General features: G+C 41.1%; 1 protein-coding gene across 1 annotated transcript in view; it reads right to left on the bottom strand.

Annotated features, from left to right (window-relative positions):
• Positions 1–1,017: 1,017 nt before the first annotated feature.
• The window catches only part of LOC121856161, a 62,593-nt gene continuing 41,418 nt past the window's right edge, over positions 1,018–22,192 (bottom strand). Inside the window, exons 3-11 of the mRNA XM_042351480.1 lie at positions 14,713–14,822; positions 9,644–9,878; positions 9,107–9,255; positions 6,931–8,116; positions 6,402–6,802; positions 6,103–6,246; positions 5,806–5,937; positions 4,370–4,679; positions 1,018–4,070 (exon numbers count right to left, since the gene is read on the bottom strand). Of these exons, the coding sequence (XP_042207414.1) occupies positions 3,675–4,070; positions 4,370–4,679; positions 5,806–5,937; positions 6,103–6,246; positions 6,402–6,802; positions 6,931–8,116; positions 9,107–9,255; positions 9,644–9,878; positions 14,713–14,822 (3,063 nt within the window). The 3' untranslated portion in view covers positions 1,018–3,674. The remainder of the gene's footprint in view (positions 4,071–4,369; positions 4,680–5,805; positions 5,938–6,102; positions 6,247–6,401; positions 6,803–6,930; positions 8,117–9,106; positions 9,256–9,643; positions 9,879–14,712; positions 14,823–22,192) is intronic.

The raw sequence follows: 22,192 nt of genomic DNA, 5'->3' as shown, positions 1-22,192 counted from the left end.
TGGTGATGGTGGCCACCCTTAGTACCACCTGGTGCTGGTGGCCACTCATTGTACCACATGGTGATGGTGGCCACTCTTAGTACCTCCTGGTGATGGTGGCCACGCTTAGTACCTCCTGGTGATGGTGGCCACCCTTAGTACCACTTGGTGATGGTGGCCTCTCATTGTACCACCTGGTGATGGTGGCCACTCATTGTACCACATGGTGATGGTGGCCACTCATTGTACCACCTGGTGATGGTGGCCTCTCATTGTACCACCTGGTGATGGTGGCCTCTCATTGTACCACCTGGTGATGGTGGCCACTCATTGTACCACATGGTGATGGTGGCCTCTCATTGTACCACATGGTGATGGTGGCCTCTCATTGTACCACATGGTGATGGTGGCCACTCATTGTGCCACATGGTGATGGTGGCCTCTCATTGTACCACCTGGTGATGCTGGCCTCTCATTGTACCACCTGGTGATGGTGGCCTCTCATTGTACCACCTGGTTATGGTGGCCACTCATTGTACCACATGGTGATGGTGGCCTCTCATTGTACCACATGGTGATGGTGGCCACTCATTGTACCACCTGGTGATGGTGGCCACTCATTGTACCACCTGGTGATGGTAAAAAATATTCTTTCTAACTAATGATATAAAGTCGTGTAATTAATAAAATACCTTCGTTAATTACCGGGGAAAAGTACAAGCTTGTGGATGATGTTTGTGTTAAATTTTACCGATATGTTAACTGAAGTAAAGCTTACAGTATACTCTTCATGGCACACCCGGTATGTCATCACCGAGGAATGAGTTTAGTGAGAATCTGAGTTTAATGAGACAGTTAGCTCGTTGGTTTATGTTTTGTAAATTTGATTATTCTGCAGTTGGTTGTGGTGGCCGAGTGGGTACAGTACAAAGGGTCTCTTGTACATCTATTTTCAAGTGTTGTGTACATATTTATGAAACCTTTTGTGATTTAAAAAAAAACATATTTGGAGACGTTTTGGAGAATAAAACACAAAGGTATCATTAGAAACTATTATGGCCTGTATTTAAAGCATTAATACACAATGTGTTTACTATGCTTTCTTCATGTTTGGTTTCGTTAAATGATGAGAATTTTACTCTGATCAGGTACATGTGCGAGCCCAGCTGGTATGTCATCACCCTCCGCCTCATGTGTCAGGTGGCTGGTTCATGAAGCCGGTTCATAATACCTATCCATAAATCTGGTTCACTCATCATAAATCAGGTTCATGAAGCTTCCTCGTTGGATCATGAAACGGATTCATTATTAACAGACCAAATTCTTCAAGCTGTAGGAGTTGTGATATCAATTCATTAATAACTTTTTTGTTAACACTGATTTTGACGACATATACAGTATATAATTTCTTAGTTTATCCGTTCTCTTCCTTCTAGTTGGTTATGGAGAAAGGTTTAAGGATATTAATTTACATTTTTAAATAGTTTGGGGAAGTAAATTGAGCTCCAGAATTTGGTCGTGTAGATGTGTGTGTGGATTTTGTATAATAAACAACTCTGACCACTGGGTACATGTGAAGTAAAGTCTATTATTGTCTTCCCACTGATATTTTTTTTATGATTTACGAAAGAGAATTACCCAGGTTATGTCTCAGAGTTGTTATTGTACATCTAAACTACTTCATTAGGGCAGGATTTTTTTCAGGAGATTTATAAAAAGTTAGTTGGATTAAAGAGAGTAAACGGCTTACTATTTCGTCTCTATTTTCACTTATTAAACATTCTTTGCTATTATTAACATGAATTTTATTATTTTATTATGACATCAGTGAAGTAATGACCATTTAGTAAGTGATAATTACATTTGAATGTTATATTAATCAAGTGAAAACGTATCTAAATATTTTGAAGGTAAGATCACTTTGTTGTTTACTTTTTCTAACTCATGATAACGTCTCTTTCCTCTACTCTCCTCTGCTTAAACATCGAAAAATATAGCTTATAAAAAGTTAGTTAAAATATACGAACTTATTACAATGATATTTTTTACCTGCCCTAAATAAATCTTGACAATGGATATATTCGGGAAAATAAATTATCATATCGGTCGTTTTATTGGCTGGTAAACCATGACGTCATTCCGATAAAGAGCCCTCTGATTGGTTGAAACAATATAAACTCGACCTATCCATAATTATTTCCCTAAAACATCCAAAGTTCAATAATTTGTTAACAAGAAAGCACACAGAAGCTTTGGCATAACCTTATCTGCTTGTACCTGAATCAGATATAAAGTAATGTAAAATTTAAATCAATCATTATGTTACTTTGAAGCTTGTCAACAGAAAAAAAAAAAATGGTGAATGTTAGTATCATGACATTTGTGTTAATTTCAGACTAACATACTTCACTATATCATTTTATTTGCTAGATTGGCTGAGAAGTAACATCTACCAGCCCTTTACCCCTGAAGCCCTTGTTCCCGAGCGTTGTGAGAGAACTGTATACCACCACGGGGCAACATCTTGACACATTCGCTCCCTTCACCCTACTACCATACAGTTAATACCAGTCATACACTCTTTCTCTCTCACCAGTCATAAAGATTTTTGCCCAGTCATTTTCCCTTTCATCAGACGTTATCCTCGACAGTTAGACACACCCCAGTCATCATACAGTCTAGTGATTTATCATTTACAAGATCCCTGCACCTTCACTCAGTCACCAGTTATCATACCGTCTTGATATCATCTTACAGTCATCGTTATACCATTCACGTGTTATCATCCAGTCAAAAATCACCCTCAACCTCCTCATACATTCCATTCATTACCAGTTACTAAGACGTCATGCCATTTTTTGTTACTTATACACGTTTGACTGGAGTTAAGTCTTGGTTGAGGATGTCAGTAAACGTTCTACAGCGTGCTCGTGCAGGTGTTGTTTCCCGTTGGGTGTCGAGCGGCGGTCCTAGCGGCCCCTCACATCTGTCTGGTCAGTTTAACACACGGTGACTAGGATTTATAACTGTGGGAACACTGCCTGACTGTGCACTGCTATTTTAAGGTTTTGAATATAAACAAAAATAAAATAAACGATTGTAAGTTGATGGGATATTAGTTAGAATTAATGGTTGGGGGTTCCTAAAAATCAGGGAGACTGTTTGTTTTAATTTGTAGCAGTGAGCCGACATCGTAGGCGCGAGGGGATGATAAGAACACCGCTTTGGTCTCTCACTTGTATTAGTAGGCAGTTGTTGCGAGCTGAGGCAAGCCTGCTCGGTAGCTAGATTATCTCACAGGTTAAGTGACCTCGACCACACAAAATAGCGTCCTTTCAAGCACTAGTTATATGAACACACGTAACCTGTGAAGTTAGTCTACCACTCCAGTGCCAGATGCGTTTGATTTGTTAATATATTAGCATGATACACTGTGCCCTCAGGCAGTTAGTGTTCGTATCACCAGAGAAGAGTTAGGTTCAGGTCGTGCGGCCTGATGGTGTCCCATGTACACGTCAACCTCTGCTGCCGGTGGCCCTCTGTTAAGCGTCCCCGTGTTATACATGTCCAGGGAATATTTGTTCCGCTAGCTGTGTTGTGCGCGTTCTCAGCAGCGGCAAAGCATATACTGGGACCTGGCAGTTCAGTGCCCATGCATTTAGGCATTTGAATCTTAGAGCTCGGCACGAGGACATTTAATGCTTGCGAGCCCAACCTGACACCTCAGTCTCGGCGACAGAGTACACCTCTTCACGACCCGAGTGTGTGGAGCGATCAGAGCGGTGGTCCACTCGCCGCTCTTGATGTGTACGTCGTTCAGCGTGCACCACATAACCATCGTCCACCACCTCTACGTCTTGCACGTACTGTTGGCCGAACCGCTGGTTGTCGTAGTCGCGATGATACTGGCGGTACTGATGTTGGTACCTGGCCACTGGGCCTGGGGAGTTGTCGGGGGAGTGGTCAGGGGAGGTCATCACGTCACTCAGGTGTGGCGGCTCCTCGAAGTACTCCGTTGTGGATCGCTCCAGCTGCCGCCTCTTGCTGTCTAAGGACGACCCTGACACGTGGGAGTACCTGTCAACTGGCTCCTGTGGGGCCGCGAGAGGCACACTGTTAGTACACTCGACATTGTTATTAAATATATCCTCTTATTCAGTAACTTTACTCTCATCATCCTCACATATTATCCAAAATCCTCGATGCAAGTATTTAACCCTTCTCGTCTTAACCTTTTACTTAACCTAACTCCTTTGTTACGATGTCTCACTTGTGTTTTGTAAGAATATTGTCTAAAGTAAAATCAAAGGAAGAATTTATTACTGGTGTAGCTATGTATAGGCTTAGAATTCAATGACCAACAGTGAACTTATGACGGGGTAAAACTCACATGGTGCCGCCAGTCCTCTGTGAACTCTGAAGCAGATCGAGCCAAGGACCTGCCAGTCCTTGCTGACATCCTGTCGTCGAAATCAGTGTCTGGGTACTCATCGTCGGGCAGTACAGGCACGTTGTAGGTGATCTCTGGCTGTGAGCGGTCTGCTATTGAACGAGCACCACTAGCCATGCTGGGTCCACTCGCCACGCTGGGTCCGCTGGCCATGCTGGGTCCGCTCGCCTCACTCCAGGTGTCGGCGCGGGTGAAGTTGACCTCAGTTTCCGTCATGGAGCGAACATCTATCCCGGAGTGTATGCTCGACCTGGGGGAGGTGGGAGGTGGGGGGTGAAACATCAATATATTTTATTTCACTCTTACTCCTCTTACCGTTTGTGAAAGATAGATAAAAGGAAAAACAAATTCCATTAAGACTTTGGGGGAATGATAAGAGGAGAGAGATGAAAGAACAAACACACACACACACACACACACATTTCCTCATAATTAGTCACTATTCAGGTTTAAGAGCGAATATATACAGTTTATACCTTGAAAACTTACAAGATTTTATAGAATAAAAAATTATAACCCCCCAAAATTATACAAAATTATACACACTATAATCAACGTAATAATTTCCTCTTATATATTTAATAAAAACATAACATTATATTTACAACCCCATCAGCTGTTGTGGTCTGTTGTAGCAAAATAAAACAACAATTAACTATAGATTATTAAGTGATGGTAAATACTAAGGTTTAATTTATGTTAGAATCAAAACATTTCAGAGTTGGTTTAATTTTAACTGGCTGATGCGGTACTACACTCCCTCCTATCTCCAACACTACCCCCAACATTACCTCCAACACTACCCCCAACATTACCTCCAACACTACCCCCAACATTACCTCCAACACTACCCCCAACATTACCTCCAACACTACCCCCAACATTACCTCCAACACTACCCCCAACATTACCTCCAACACTACCCCCAACATTACCTCCAACACTACCCCCAACATTACCTCCAACACTACCCCCAACATTACCTCCAACACTCCTACCTTGTATACTTGCCGCCAGCCTGGAGATACAATATTGCTTGTAGATCTCCCATAGGAATTTATTATCTCCAGTGAAAGACAAACATGATCACGAAAGCCAAATTTGTAAGAGGAATTCGAGCTTTTATCCGAACAGTGATTTTATATCGATTATTTCTTGTAAACAACATTCACTTAACTATGGTGAAGTGCAATGTTTATATTAACATTAATATAACACTTAGACATAACACTCAGACATCGTATTCACACTCAGACATCGTATTAACACTTAGACATCATATTAACACTTAGACATCATATTAACACTCAGACATCGTATTAACACTCAGACATTACACTCAGTCGGGTGAGTGACTGTCGGTCTGTCGGTCTTACTTGGATGAACGTCGTGAGCGAGCCGAGGGGGGTCCAGGACGACGCATGATGAGTGGGTTACCCTCAGAGTCGTACTCGTATAGTGGTGGTAGGGATGGTCGTCGTCCAGCCGGGGCGTCGTTCTTGCGGTACCTGGGGGGGGGGTGGGGGGGAAGACGTCAAAGATGGCGAGGAAAATAAAGGGAACATTGTCTAATTATGTCGTAATTACACTATGAGACAAGACTGATGAACGTGTGAGGCACTAACAGTAATGATAATGTGTAGTATTAAGATTCAGCCATAATAATAACGTACCTTCGGCCGTCCTTGGAGTGAAGGCTCTCAGTGTCGGAGACTGAAGGAGCCTCAGAGGACGAGTCTATGCGGTCATGGATGTCTGGTGGGGACAGGATTCTGATGATAACGTCCCACTTGCGAGGCTCAAACAGTGTCTCGTACCTGCAACATAGGAGTCAGTTATCACATGGTTCATCTAGGAGGATATTCTGATTTAAAAGGAGTAGTTTTATTCATCGTCATCTGTGTCATTCTGTTAGTAATTTGTTGTTACCGTTATTTGTATACAGTATAATGCCGTAAGGCCAAGGTCTCACCTCTGGTCGTGACGGATACGCTCGTAGTCCTCCTTCACAGTGGCGTATGTGAGCATGGTGCGGAGGGTAGATTCTGTGGAGATGATTTGACGCCACTTTTCACGGTCCTCTTTCGTCAGTATATATTGTACGGCTTCCTGTGTCGGGGGCGGATCCAGGACACGAAGAAGCACATTCCAGTTGGGTGGAAGAGGATGTTCTAGGGCTTCTACCTCCAGGCGAGTGAGGTCATCTTCGTCAGCGTGGAACATGTGCTGGCGGAACACGTCTGAGCCAGGCTCGCTGTAACCTTCCCATTCAGGCCCTGAAGATTCGACTTCGTCGGCATACTTGGGTCCTGGGTAGTGACGAATGGCCACGTTCCACTTGGGTGGAGGCAGTGCCTTGGGCTTTATGTGGTACTGTTGGATGATACACAATGCGAATTTTTTTTTATTTTATTAATGGTAGCGACTAACGAGCACACTGTATAAGTGTATGCCTTACCGTGTTACCAAACATGAAAATGAAAAGTGGTGGATCAACTTACCTGTTTGATGAAGCGTCGATGGCGCTCAATGTCCTCGGTGGTGTGAGTTTCGGTGATGGTGGAGACGTGACGATCATCCACCACATGACTGGTAACCTCCGGCATCCTGGGCACCACAGGCAGCTCCTCCACAATGTCTGTTACACTGCGGGCCTCGGACGGGTACTCGGAGTCTGGCTCAGAGGGCGGCGGGCGGATCATGTACCGCCGTCCGTGGCGCTCCACAGTTTCTTGAACGTCGGTCGTTTCAGTCGTTAGCTTTTCGATGTTTTCAATGTGTCGGAGATCTCGTCGGATGTTCTCACGTATGTTCACTTCCAGGTCGTGTTCAGATACTGACCTGGCTACCGAACTGTATTCGGAGGGTGGAGGCGGAGGTCGTGGGCGTAGTTGGTATTCCAGCGTCTTACGATGTAAAAGAGCGTACTCCGGCGGGGGTATGATGGCTGGAGGAGGGATGAGGTCCCCAGCCTCTGACCCAGACACCAGGAGTGCGTGCTCTGATCCTGGTAGACTCTCCGCTCGGAAGCTCTCATCCCTCTCCAAGATGGTGGTGAGGGACTGAGACTGAGCCAGCTGTACCGGGTAATCAGGCTCTGGAGTCTTAGGAGGTGTTGGGGCCCGCTTGACCCTCACCAAAAAGGTGGGCTGTGGTGGACGGATCATCTGGGACGCTGTCACCAACTCTGCATCACTCTGCATCATGGCGTCCGAGTACACAGAAGATAGTCGGTCTTCATCCATAATGAATGCCTGGTTCTGGAAGGCCTGAATCCTCTCTTCGTGCATATGCATAGAGGCTGCAGAAGACCTATGTTCAACAGATCGCATGTCCAGTTCTTCTCCTTCTGATCCACTGGATGGGGGATCAGAGGGGTAGTCAGAGGGAATGGTGTCAGACTGTGAGACGAGCGCAGTGTCAGAGTCAGTGGTGGAGGTAGCGTGAGCTCGGGGAATCTTGACACCGTCAAAGTTAAGTGACGACCCTGACATCTTGGTGATGTCCGAGGGCGCCCCCAGTGACATGGGACGCCGCCGCACCAATTTGATGTTGCGCTTCTTGAGGCAGGTGTAAGAGCACGCCATCCCCACCAACAGCAACGCCAGGAAAAATATAGCACAGATGATGAGCAGAATCTCCACCTCGCTTAATGGCGCTGGGACTGCCGGGGTAATTTCACGACCACTGAAAAGGTAACAAAATGTCAAGATACACAGAAAAAGGACGCACAGTTCATCACAACCTAGGGACTAGTTTAGGGTGATATCTGAACTCTTCATGAAACCTTCATAGAAGAAAATAACAACGAATTTTTACACACATTCTCACTATTTCTCAACTATTCATAACTACTTGAGATCATTATGAGTATTGAGACACGTGATCCAATTAGGGCGTGGTGCTCACTTACTGAAAATATACAAAGGCAAATCGAAAGGGGCTGAGTGAATGTGTGTTAAGAAATATGAAGAAATCTTGCATGTCTGAGAGAGTAAAAGCAAAAACAAATTTAAACACAAATATTGTGGATAAAAAGTTGTGCTGTAGTGAATATATAACGTACCACACGTTTTAAAAAGTAGAAGAAATGGGAAACTCTTTTAAACAATGTCCAGATGTTTAGGAGAGTGAAGCATGTTTTCAAGTATCACTAAGAGGGACCCTATTACCTAGTGATATTAGGAGTACGTCAAGGATGTGTCATGTCACCATAGTTAATTTTTTGATGTGTCGGTTAGTAAGAGAAGAAACTTGGTACTGCAAATTTGAGATGTAAACAGGAGGTGATTGAGGTGCTGTTTCCAGATGTCACTTAAGATATAACTGAAAGAGTTTAGAACATGCGATGGGAGAAATTTGGTAGCGGGTGTAAACGTGAGTAAATTGATGAAAAAAGGTAATAACAATGATAAATAAATGTTTGAGATAGAATGGAGGAAGTGAGGCGTTTATTTTTCTACTCTCGCCACAATACAGATTTTCTCTTACAGGTATTTGGAACGTGGCATCTGGCAAGGACTGAAAAAATCTCAAGAATCATCAACAAGGCAGAAGTAACGTGAAGACTGTCATTAGAAGCCAAAGGAGCAGTAGAGTTAAGGAGCATCAGGACACGTATTAGAAGTAACAGAAGAGTTAAGGAGCATTGGAACACGTATAGCAGAAGGTACGTACATGATTGGGACAGGGACGGGCGGGCCAGGCGGAATGATGACCTTAGGACTTGGGTAGCGGCAGATGATGGTCTTGACTTCATCGCCCTCCAACTCCAGACCGGGGTGGAACCTGACGATGATGTTGTTAACGAACACTCGTCTCTCCACCTACCGGAGGCACGTTGTATTAGACATTGGTGAAGAGGGTGGATGTTAATGAACCCTTGGATTAAGAGCTATACTTAACCTAACCTAACCTCAGCCAACCCAACCTAATCTAACCTCTATATCAATTACCGTTGGCCATCTGTCACCTCTACATAAATATAATTTCAGTATTTTAAAAGATTAGCTGAAGGAATTTACGTATATTACAAGCAATAAATTTAGATTAACACACACACATCTTCAAAGAGTTAATATCTTACCGTAATAATACCATAGAAAATAGTTAACATTACTTCATACTACTTTTAACATGAACTGCATAGAAACAAACATTAACACGAAGCAATTTGAGGATTAACATCACAATTAACATAGATAAGCATCTTACCCTATTGGTACCGCATCCCTTGAGTGGCAGTTCGAGATGGTACTTGGTCTTGCCTTGACCCTGGATGCGACAGGCAGAATTCCTCGACCCATTTGGATATATGATGCCGTAGAAAGGATCTTTAAACTGAACGTCTACCAACATGTAACCCGAGGCACAGTTAAGGGTGGTGTTGGTGCGCTCCGTGTAGATCTTGGGTCCTATCTGGTCCAGGTCCCGTGATGCTCCCCCTATACTGTACAGGGGAAGATGATGATGATAATGATAAGGATAATAATAGTAATATAATGATAAGGATAATAATAGTAATATAATGATAAGGATAATAATAGTAATATAATGATAATACTGTAACAATAATAATAATAATAATACTAATAATAATGTAATGATAAAAGTAATAATAATAATATAAAAATAATAGTAATGTAAATAATAGTAAAAATAATAATCAGTTCGTTAGATGGAGGTTTTATATCTAACGGACCCTCGATATAACGGATTTTCCTCACCATATAGTTAAAATAGAGGTTTTACTGTATATTTTGAACTTAATGAACGATTCGGTTAATTATTTATTATACTCGAAGGTTTTATACCAGGAATAATTAGACTTGCTCCCATTAAAGTCCTCGACAAGTCTATTACGAAACACTGCATATCCAGTTTGTGTTGCAATTCCAAGTGACCTGATTATGTTGAGATTACCTTACCAGTGTTACCAGTGAACCAGTAACACTTGTATTTCTTCATTACATTGTTCAGTCACTCAAAATCTATCTATACAAAGTTGTGTTTATAAAATATGACACAATGGACGAAGGATTTTGACAACCCTACCGAGACAACAGGAGTCGTAGTGTTCATTGTGGAATTCATCGATCACCCCGAGTACAGATAGTTTTTTGAGTCACTGTATATATGTTATTGCCTTTTATTTTTAATGATGATGGGGGGCCTGATTTAATACTGGATTCTTCTGATAGGTCAATTTGAAGTCACGAAGGTGTGGAAATTTTAACCTAACCTAACCAAAGCTAACCTAAACTAACCTAACCGAATCTAATCTAACCTAACCTAGTTTAACGTTATCTAACCTAACCTAATCTAACCTGATTTAGCTTAACCTAATCTTAATCGAACCCCTAACCTAACCTAACCAAATCCACCCAAGTGTTTGGGGGGGGAGGGGGGGATAGAGCTAATTTTCATCTCACGTCTGTTACAGCAGGAAGTGTGTGTGTGTGTGTGTGTGTGTGTGATGACAGTGATTGAGTGTTTCGTCTGGGTGTTCATTCCCCTGTTGTGTTTCTAACGGGAAAAAGTAACGCTGATGAGAGAGATAGAGAGATGAGAGAGAAAGTGAGGCACCTAGAGAGAGAGAGAGAGAGAGAGAGAGAGAGAGAGAGAGAGAGAGAGAGAGAGAGAGAGACTTAGATGTAGGAAGTCTGGATTTATTTTTTTTTGGTCTCATTTACAATATAGAAATTTATTTTATTATAGATTTATTTATTATAGTATGGTGGGGGGTGGGGGGGTTAGGTTAGGGTTAGGTTTTCCCGAGTCCTTATTACCAGGCACATCATTAGTCTCCAGTTGACACCATTGTAATAATACCATCCTACCTGTTGTTCCGTATTACCCGTTGTTCCGTTACCCGTTGTTCCATATTACCCGTTGTTCCGTATTACCCGTTGTTCCGTATACCTGTTGTTCCGTATTACCCGTTGTTCCGTATACCGTTGTTCCGTATTACCCGTTGTTCCGTATTACCGCGTTGTTCCGTATTTTCCGTTGTTCCGTATTACCCGTTGTTCCGTACTACCGTTGTTCCGTATTACCCGTTGTTCCGTATTACCCGTTGTTCCGTATTACCCGTTGTTCCGTATTACCCGTTGTTCCGTATTACCTGTTCACCCACCTATACGAAATATTACCTCAAAACTCACTAATGCAACCCGGATCGATATGAAGTTTGGTATACCGTGGGGTTAATACTAAGTCTGGGTTCTGTATTTTCTAGTTTATACAGTACCTTCGCTTACAGTGTTTGATATTAGATTTTAAGTGTGTGTGTGTGTGTGTGTGTGTGTGTGTGTGTGTGTGTATAAACAAAATCAGGTGTTCTTAGGTGAGACGTATAATTAACACACCTGTATTACCGTACCTGTTTAAGCTCAGGTGTTTAAAGTTACCCTGACTGATTCTAGTGCTCGTAGGGTAGAGGGTGAACGTGTAGGTCAGCAAAGGCCTTTCTCCTGACGCGGCGGGAGGGAAGGAGGGTCTTTACACACACACACACGGGTTCGTATAACAGCATCGTAACAATTTCGGTCCCAAGATTATGATCTATAGGTTCAATGGTTCGAGCCGCCTTAAATGTCAGGATCAGTGTGCCTTATCCCGCCTCTCCATCACGCCCATAATCAGTTACCTTACTATCACGCCCGTATTTCTGTCTTATGTTACCTCATCACCACGTCCATGTTCCTGTCCTATGTTACGTCATCACCACGTCCATGTTCCTGTCCTATGTTACGTCATCACCACGTCCATGCCCCTGTCCTATGTTACGTCATCACCACGTCCATGTTCCTGTCCTATGTTACGTCATCACCACGCCCACATACATGCCAGTGACCCCGCACGACTGGGACTGATTAGATCTCCAAAACGAGAGACATTTACGACACCCAGGAGGTCGTGTCGTTGTTGTGTCTCGCAGTTTTCTGGACACGAAAATAAAACCTGACCGCGGGTGTATGAGCCTTCACTCTAACCTAACCTAACCCAACCCAGCAACCCAGCAACAACAGCCCAGCAACCCAACCCAACAACGGGATTGGATGCCATTTCGCCGCAGTCGGCACCACCCACCCAGACAGGAGAGGCATTGTTCTAATATGTCCTGCACACCGCCCCCCCTCACCACCGCCCCCCCCCTCACCACCCGCCCCCCTCTACCCCCCTCACCACCGCCCCCCTCCTCCCCAATCGGTCAGGTTCATTATAAAAAAAAATCTGACTTTCACCTGAGACGCGTGACCAGGCGCCTCAGGAGTTAGATAAGATGGTGTCAGGTCAAGAAGAGAGTTATTAGCATTAGCTCGGGGGCATTCTTTATTTTAATACCAACTGAATATCTCAAATTGGGGTTCATTAATTATCCATCATTAATACTTTTTCTTAGTTAATATTTCGAAACAATGAATTTATCGTGTGATTTTTTTTTTTACCCCAATAGCTTTGATACATGTAATAGAAATTATAATCAAAGTAATTAACTATAATACTACGGTACAGTCCCGTTCACTTGTGCGTTTACAGGGGCTCGTCATATAAACATTCCATAAATAATTACATTCAGATATTTGTTTTAATATTGTTTTAATTTGATATCATATGTTTATTGTTGTGAGTTTCCTTCTGTCAAATGTAAACAAACACAGGGTTCCCACACTGCACATAACCTGACGAGCCCCTGTAAACGCACTAGTGAAGAGGACTGTACATATGGATAAAATGTATCTCGTGAAATAAGTGACTGATTTACGTAAGTATTTTGAGTATCGTTCTCATGAGGTTCTTCACCATAACGCAAATGATAAGTTCTGCCTAATTGGGTGCTTTAGTGGCACTTTTGTCTGATTGGGTACTGGAAATTAAAGGTCAATTAGTATATAGAACGATTGCATAATGCTAATACCTCCTGTTGTGTCTGTTAACAAAGAAAGCTACAAAGGTTAGGTTAGGTTAGGTCAGGTTAGGTCAGGTGAGGTTAGGTTAGGTTAGGCTAGGCTAGGTTAGGTCAGGTTAGGTTGGGTCTGGTTAGGTTGGGTCTGGTTAGGTTAGGCTAGGTTAGGTCAGGTTAGGCTAGGTCAGGTTAGGCTAGGTCAGGTGAGGTTAGGTTAGGTTAGGTCAGGTCAGCTTAGGCTAGGTCAGGTTAGGTGAGGTTAGGTTAGGTTAATTAAGGAATATAACAGAGGAAACTATCATTACAGGTCAGGATTAATGACCTAATTTCCGTCAACACAGCAGAGTCCTCACATAGCACAAGGTCACTCGGGAGACTTTCATATTGAACCGTGACGCTGCTGGCTGTTCCCCTCCCACGTGTTGAGAATGACTGAAAATGAGGTCATGTCTGTCACACCTGTACCACACACACACACACACTCACACACACACTCACACACACACACACACACACACACACTTACTTTTATCACTGGTTGACTTAATCTGACTTAACCATCAGAATAAAAACCCTTTTGTAAATAGACCTACATTAACACAACCTGACCTAACACGACCCAACCTAACCTAACCCAACCCTAACCTAACCTGATAAGAACACCTTGTTTACATAACCTTGAACTAAGCTACAATATAAGCCGGAAAAAATCTCTCTCAACCACCATTACCACAACACTGATGAAATTTATATATATTGCGGGTTTTTTATGCTTGTTTGCTGGAGGTATATAACAATCGTCTCCATTTGTCTGTTTGTATTGTTTAAATCTCCCCTAATAGACTATCTCCCTTAATAGACTATCTCCCTTAATACGTACAATCTGTCTTCTTAACAAATAACACTTTTTTATTTATATATTCTTGAAAACAAAAGAAAATAATAATGTATTGTGAGGAAATCGTTGGGAAGAAATTTGTCTGTCTGTCTGTCTCTGTCTGTCTGTCTGTCTGTCTGTCTCTGTCTGTCTGTCTGTCTGTCTGTCTCTGTCTGTCTGTCTGTCTGTCTGTCCGTTTCACTGCTTCAAGCAAGGATTTTGGAGTGATGGAAACTGCTTTGTGAGAGGCGCTGTTAACCTTGGCAGATATAACGTAAAGATTAGAAACAGACCAATAAATCGTGTAGACATAAATGGTAAAAGAGGTAGAAGGATAGAGAGAGAGAGAGAGAGTGAGAGGAAACGAGAGATAGGAGAAAAGGGGTGAGAGAGAGGACGAAAGAAAGAGGGAGAGTCTGAGAGAGAGAGAAACAAAAGTGAAACTCCAAACTATTATTTACACTTATCGTGTCCACAGAATAAACACTGTCAACTCACACTGCTGTTTGCTGGATGGGTGACAGTTTCTCCTCCCCTATATACTGTGCGGCCGTTCTCGACGCCCACAGCGCCGCCCACATCAACGGCCATAGCTTGTGTCGTGCCATCTGTAAGAGAGAGAGAGATATTTAGCTTAGTATAATCTAGTTGAATATAGCTTGTTATATTCTAGTTAAAATAGCTTAGTGTAATAGCTTAGTATAATCTAGTTCGAAATACCTTGGGATAAAAATTCGATATATGAAGCAGCATTGAATATTTTATATAAGGTTGAAAACGGAAGAAATATAAAATAGTTCTACCTTAACATTATAGAAAGTGGGAAAAAGAGATTAACCCCAATTAGTCTGACTAGCCTTCAATACGAGCTTCAAACAACATAATGCTTTGGTAATTGGGATGAAATTTGATTTACGGCTTTAAATCCATTATAACTAGTATGAATACAGTAGCGTAGTATTGGTATCTGTTATATGAAGGGTCTGTTAGATATAAAAACCTCTGTGTAACGAACTGTATAGAGGTGAAAATCCGTTATATCGAAGGTCTCTTATGAACCTCCCATTTAACGGATTATATGGAGAGAAAAGTCCGTTATATGGAGGTGTCATTACGATATTCATCCACTTATATACGTCAACACAGCAGGGAACGTAAGGCAATGTAACGTCAAGTAGTGTAGGAGAATGTCACAGGTTAAGAGTGAAAGTAATCTTCTTGCTTTTCATGCTGATTACCCTGAAGCATAATGAGTAAAAACGACTTCAATAATTAAAGAAAACGGCATCACATGAATATTAGGCCCCCCAGTTTATTTCACCTGATAATTAAACACGTTACTACTCTGGGAAGGGTTAGGTTAAGTTGAATTATTTTCTAGATAACATTTCAACTTGGTTTTGTTTTTCCAAGGTAACTTAACAGATTAATTTCTTCCACGCAACATTAGCATTTAGTTATAAATTTCCTCATGGTAAGATAATTAATTTAAGCATGTTTTGGTTTTTCTTCAGATAGGAATGACTTTTAAAGAGTTCAATGACATTTTATGGTTTTTCTGGAGTGAAATGTCATAATAACATTGAGACGAGAAACTAATCTATTTATTCGTGTTTATTTACTGTCGCCTCATTTCGCTTCGTGATTTTCGTGTTATAGTTTGGTATGATTTTATCGTTGCTGAATCAGAGTACAATTTTTGTCTGAGATAATAATAATAATAACCCATTTATGCCAAAAATTCATCCATATTTAGTATAGAAACACAAAGGATCATAGAAAACGGAAATGAGTGGGAATCTTTGTCTGGGAGGGGGGCACTAAGATGAGGATAATAATGATAATTCTTTTGATGTGTAGATTTTAACCATTACCTTCACTTCATAATATACTTGGAAACAAATAAATCAAAACTGAATTTAATTAACAGGAGTAAATATGTTACTATGGTATAAAAATCCACAAAATAGATTAGGAATATTAAAAGGAAATCTCTATATACATCATGTCACTTGCTCAGATAGCTATTGCTGTGGGACTGATATTTAGACAGTCAAGGAAGATAATTGTGTCCCTAAATCACAGTGGGTCATATAAAATCCCGGGAATAGTGGTGATTGAGGGTGATTTTATATGAAGTTTAAATGTCAATACTATCCCAAAACTACACTTCCTGCAACCATACGTGACCACAACCACACTTCCTGCAACCATACGTGACCACCCTTCTCACTCAATTACATTAGACCTTGAAGAAATCCCGACGACATCCCCTGAATTGTATCCTGCTACAAATTTATCAATAAACAAGATTTAGCTGGTAATCTCGTCTTTTGTACATGATTCAAGGCCGCAGGATATGACACACACACACACACACACACACACACACACACACACACACACACACACACACGATGCTACCGTAAAGACATAATAGTTAGAAATTAATAACAAATTGAGTTAAGATCTGAGTAATGGATGCGAGGTTTGAGTCTGTACTTAGGACAAATATGCATTATTTTGCATTTGTTACATTTGAACATACTCTATAGGTTTTGTTTTCCTCTGTTTGGTTATACTGTATGGGTTTGTTTACTCTGTTCAGTTTATAATCTATAGGTTTGTTTCACTCTGTTTGGTTATATACTCTATAGTTTTGTTTCCTCTGTTTTGGTTATACTCTATAGGTTTGTTTCCTCTGTTTTGGTTATAATCTATGGTTTGTTTCACTCTGTTTGGTTATACTCTATAGGTTTGTTTTCTCTGTTTGGTTATACTCTATAGAGTTTTTGTTTCCTGTTTGGTTACTGTGTATAGGTTTTGTTTTCACTCTGTTTGGTTATACTGTATAGTTTTGTTTCCTACTATTTTGATTTATACTCTATAGGTTTGTTTACTCTTGTTTGGTTATACTCTATAGGTTTGTTTTCCTCTGTTTGGTTATACTCTGGTTTGTTTCACTCTGTTTGGTTATACTGTAGGTTTTGTTTCCACTCTGTTTGGTTATACTCTATAGGTTTGTTTACTCTGTTTGGTTATACTCTCTACTCTGTTTGGTTATACTCTATAGGTTTGTTTCCTCTGTTGATTTGCTCTATAGGTTTGTTTCCTCTGTTTGGTTATATACTCTGGTTTGTTTCTCTGTTTGGTTATACTTGTTGTTATACTCTATAGAGTTTGTTTTCTCTGTTTGGTTATACTGTATAGAGTTTTGTTTCCTCTGTTTGGTTATACTCTAGGTTTGTTTCCTGTTTGGTTATACTCTATAGGTTTTGTTTTCTGTTTGGTTATACTCTATAGGTTTGTTTCTCTGTTTGGTTATGCTCTATACTTCATAGGTTTTGTTTCCTCTGTTTGGTTATACTCTATAGGTTTTGTTTTGTGTTTGGTTATACTCTATAGGTTTGTTTACTCTGTTTGGTTATACTCTATAGGTTTTGTTTCCTCTGTTGGTTATTTCTCTCTGTTTGGTTATACTCTGCAGTAGGTTTGTTTCACTCTGTTTTGGTTATACTCTATAGGTTTGTTTCCTCTGTTTGGTTATACTCTATAGGTTTTGTTTACTCTGTTTGGTTATACTGTTTTTGTTTCCTCTGTTTGGTTATACTCTATAAGTTTGTTTCACTCTGTTTGGTTATACTCTATAGGTTTCTCTGTTTTGGTTATACTCTATAAGTTTGTTTACTCTGTTTGAATTTATACTGTATGCTCTCTGTATGGGTTTTTGTTTCCTCTGTTGGTGGCATACTCTATAGGTTTTGTTTCCTCTGTTTGATTTATACTCTAGGTTTTCTCCTGTTTCCTCTGTTGGTTATACTCTATAGGTTTGTTTCCTCTGTTTGGTTATACTCTGTAGGTTTGTTTTTGCTTGGTTATACTTATAGGTTTGTTTTACTTCTGTTTGGTTGAAGTACTGTATAGGTTTGTTTCTGTTTGGTTATACTTATAGGTTTTGCTTCTCTGTTTGGTTATACTTCTATAGGTTTGTTTCACTCTGTTTGGTTATACTCTATGGGTTTGTTTTACTCTGTTTGGTTGTATAGGCTTGTTTCTATTGTATGGGTTTGTTTCTCTGTTGGTTATACTATAGGTTTGTTTCTCTGTTTGGTTATACTGGTTTGTTTCTGTTTGGTTATACTCTATAGGTTTGTTTCTCTGTTTGGCTATATACTGTAGGTTTGTTTTCTGTTTGGTTATATACTCTATAGGTTTGTTTCTTGTTTGGTTATTTATACTCTATAGGTTTGTTTCTCTGTTTGGTTATACTGGTTTGTTTCTCTGTTTGGTTATAGGTTTGTTTCCTCTGTTTGGTTATACTCTCTATAGGTTTGTTTACTCTGTTTGGCTATACTGCATAGGCTTGTTTCTCTGTTTGGTTATACTCTATAGGTTTGTTTCACTCTGTTTGGTTATACTCTATAGGTTTGTTTCCTCTGTTTGATTTATACTCTATAGGTTTTGTTTCTCTGTTTGGATACTTATACTGTTTAGTTTTACTCTTTTGTTTACTCTGTTGGTTATACTGTATGAGTTTGTTTCCTCTGTTGGTTATACTATAGGGGTTTGTTTCCTCTGTTTGATTTATACTCTATAGTTTAGTTATACTCATAAGTTTCACTCTGTTTGGTTATACTCTATAGGTTTGTTTCCTCTGTTTGGTTATACTCTATAGGTTTGTTTGTTTGGTTTGTTTTGTTTTACTCTGTTTAGTTTATACTCTATAGGTTTTGTTTACTCTGTTTTATGAATTTATACTCTATAGGTTTGTTTCCTCTGTTTGAGTTTATACTCTATAGGTTTGTTTTTACTCTGTTTGGTTATACTCTATAGGTTTGTTTTCTCTGTTTGTTATACTCTATAGGTTTGTTTACTCTGTTTGGTTATACTCTATAGGTTTGTTTCCTCTGTTTGATTTATACTCTATAGGTTTTGTTTTTACTCTGTTTGGTTATACTCTATAGGTTGTTTTACTCTGTTTGGTTATACTGTATGGGTTTGTTTACTCTGTTTGGTTATACTGTATTGCCTTCAGCTGGGTTATAAAGTAGTATGGTAATGTATAAATGGGTCTGAATTATTAAGTGTTTGCTCAGGGAAAAAGTTAATGACATTGTTTACATAGTGAGTCCCTTCCTTCCTTCCTTCCTTCCTCCCTCCCTTCCTTCCTTCCTTCCTTCCTTCCTTCCTTCCTTCCTTCCTTCCTTCCTCCCTCCTCTTCCTTCCCTTCCTTCCTTCCTTCCTTCCTTCCTTCCTTCCCCTCTCTCCCTCCCTCCCTTCCTTCCTCTTCCTTCCTCTTCCTTCCTTTCTTCCTTCTTCCTTCTTCCTTCCTTTCCTTCCTTGCCCATATCTCCTCACTCTTCCCAAGTATCGCTTTCCCTCACGCTTCGGTCTTTAACAATCACCGAAGTAACATTGACGCCACTTCATACTCCTAAAGAACCCCTCGTTAGCAGGAAGGTGGTTATCAGATCGTCTACAACATTTACTCACTCCTAACACCATATGCTTGAAGGTGGTTCCAATACCTTCTGCAGATGACGTTAGGGGCTCTCTCCTACTCCAACAAGACACTCTGGAGAAAGACTTGCCACTGACGATGCTTTACAGGTATCTCATATTACTTCTGAAGGAGTTTATTGTAAAATCTCCATGTAGCTTTAGTAATATCTTTCAAATCTAAGTATTCCTTCATCCCTACATCAGGAGGTGCTAGGGTTTCCCCACCTTAAATCTTATTACTGAAGGACTCTATACGTGAAGGACTCTATACGTCACCAAGGAGGTAGTTGCAAGACCCTCGGGCGACGCTTAGGGACACCTCTATCCCACGACCTCTGACCAATCTTATGACCTTGTGTGTGTTTTGTTGTTATAGGTGCCCCTTCAGGAAGCACGGTACCTCACTTCTACCTGTCACTCCTACCTGTCACTCTTACCTGTCACTCCTACCTGTCACTCCTATACCTGTCACTCCTATACCTCTTTGTGAGTATCCGTCACTAATACCATGTTAACATAATGTAACTCTATTTCAATGTTACTTGTACCGTCTTGTAACGCCTTGTACCGTCTTACTTGTACAGTACACTCTCAGTACCACTATTTGTACCATCTTGTACCATCTTCTGTGGGGCCAAGTATTAATGCGTGTTTAATATTGATAACTACAACCTATTTGGAATTCCTGTATTTGGGAATTATAGTCTCAGCCCCCAGCCCCTCAGATCTAGACCTTCAGCCCCTCAGATCTAGACCTTCAGCCCCTCAGATCTAGACCTTCAGCCCATTGAAGTTACGTACCCACAGTGAAAAATTACCTTGAAGTTACGTACCCAGTGAAAAATTACCTTGAACTTACGTACCCACAGTAAAAAATTACCTTTTAGTTACGTACCCACAGTGAAAAATTACCTTGAACTTACGTACCCACAGTGAAAAATTACCTTGAAGTTACGTACCCAGTGAAAAATTACCTTGAAGTTACGTACCCACAGTAAAAAATTACCTTGAAGTTACGTACCCACAGTGAAAAAATACCTTGAAGTTACGTACCCACAGTGAAAAATTACCTTGAAATTACGTACCCACAGTGAAAAATTACCTTGAAGTTACGTACCCACTACATCTTATTAACAGCTTCTTGGAGTTTACATTTGTTAACCTCCCCCACTCATCCCTCTCAGGTGAATTATTCCATTCCTCTCATCCCTCTCTGATGAGTTAATCTGACCCACTCCTCCCTTTCTCCATTCCACTCATTCCTTCTCAGAAAAGTTAACTTTCCCTACTGCCCCTCTCATTCAGTTGAACCTCCCTCCCACTCCCCCCTCTCACAACAACCTCCATTCCACTCCTTCCTACACAACATCCTCCCTCCCACTCCCCTCAACCCCCCTCTCATAACAACCTCCCACACTTCCCTCTCATCAACCGTCATAAATAACTGTACCTTCCCCCACCCCCCTCACCCCTCCCCCCCCTCTCAGACAGTGTGACCTTTGACCCCCGTCTTCCGTACCGTTGTGGAACAGTGGGCCACAGGTTCGGTACATTAACTTGAGGCTCTGGGTTCGTTTCCCGAATTCACGTTTTAGGAGAGAATTGAAATCTTCTTATTTGAGATGTAAAGTGAGTGATGTGTTTGTTTATGGGGCGGACGGACGGACGGACGGACGGACTGACATGCACTGACGGACACACAGATGCACGAACAGACTGACATGCACGGACGGACGGACTGATAGATGTACGTACAGACTGACAGATGCATGGACGGACGGACTGACAGATGTACGTACGGACAAACAGATGCACGGACGGACTGACAGATGCACGTACGGACTGATAGATGCACGGACGGGCGGACGATAGATGTACGTACAGACTGACAGATGCATGGACGGACGGACTGACAGATGTACGTACGGACAAACAGATGCACGGACGGACTGACAGATGCACGTACGGACTGATAGATGCACGGACGGGCGGACAGACACACGTACGGATTAACTCTTAGAATAGGTTACAGTTAGGTTGGTGTTAGGTTAAGGTATGGTTAGGGTAAAATAGTGTTAAGTTTGTGTTAGGTTATGTTAATTAAGTTAGGGTAGGATTAAGTTAGATTAGGTTAAAGTGGGATTAACTTAGGGTATGCTTAAAGTAAGATAGGTTAATGTTAGGTTAAGGTAGAATTAACTTAAGATATGATTAAAGCAGAATAAATTAATATCAGTTAAAATCAATCAGATGTGATGGTAAACATATTTTTTTTTACCCAGGATATTTACCAAAGGAAAAAAAACTTCCTAGAACGATATAGGAAAAAAAAATACTGTGTAAACAAAAGCCATTGGAAACTTGAATAGCTGAAGAGGTTGAAGGGTAAGGGAATAAACGTGGGAAATAAGAGGAGGAGGAGGAGAGAGGAGTGGATGAGGAGGCAGAAAAGATGGCGGCGTCCTTGAGTTAACGT

The sequence above is a fragment of the Homarus americanus genome, unplaced genomic scaffold, assembly GCF_018991925.1.
Source record: "Homarus americanus isolate GMGI-L3 unplaced genomic scaffold, GMGI_Hamer_2.0 scaffold48016, whole genome shotgun sequence".
Classification (NCBI taxonomy): domain Eukaryota; kingdom Metazoa; phylum Arthropoda; class Malacostraca; order Decapoda; family Nephropidae; genus Homarus; species Homarus americanus.
Note: the sequence above shows the minus strand (reverse complement) of the source record. Positions and strands in the feature narration are given on the sequence as shown.